The sequence below is a fragment of the Apaloderma vittatum genome, unplaced genomic scaffold (assembly GCF_000703405.1).
Source record: "Apaloderma vittatum isolate BGI_N311 unplaced genomic scaffold, ASM70340v1 scaffold25008, whole genome shotgun sequence".
NCBI classification, from domain to species: Eukaryota; Metazoa; Chordata; class Aves; order Trogoniformes; family Trogonidae; genus Apaloderma; species Apaloderma vittatum.
The window spans coordinates 21,108-21,314 of record NW_009730599.1 but is presented as its reverse complement, the minus strand read 5'-3'; the positions used below and the strand labels follow the sequence as shown (position 1 = coordinate 21,314).

At 62.3% G+C, this 207-nt stretch overlaps 1 protein-coding gene across 1 annotated transcript in view; it reads right to left on the bottom strand.

Moving 5' to 3' along the window:
- Positions 1-207, bottom strand: part of LOC104278023 (voltage-dependent L-type calcium channel subunit alpha-1S-like) — a gene marked incomplete at its 3' end in the record, with an annotated part of 16,452 nt that overhangs the window by 1,115 nt on the left and 15,130 nt on the right. The window contains exon 22 of the mRNA XM_009874866.1: positions 2-135. Coding sequence (XP_009873168.1) covers positions 2-135 — 134 coding nt within the window. The remainder of the gene's footprint in view (position 1; positions 136-207) is intronic.

Sequence of the window (207 nt, the reverse complement as noted above, 5' to 3'; positions counted from 1 at the left end):
CAGCAGGATCAGGAAGAACATGAGGTACTCAAAGTAGGAGGAGGTGACCACGTACCAGATCTGGTACTGGTAGGGGTTCTTGGGGATGTAGCGGCGCAGCGGGCGAGCCTTCAGCGCGTACTGCACACACTGGCGCTGCAGAGGAGAGGGCAGGAGTGACCCCCTAGCGGGGCAGAGGGCAGCACCAGGGACACAGGTCGGCACCAC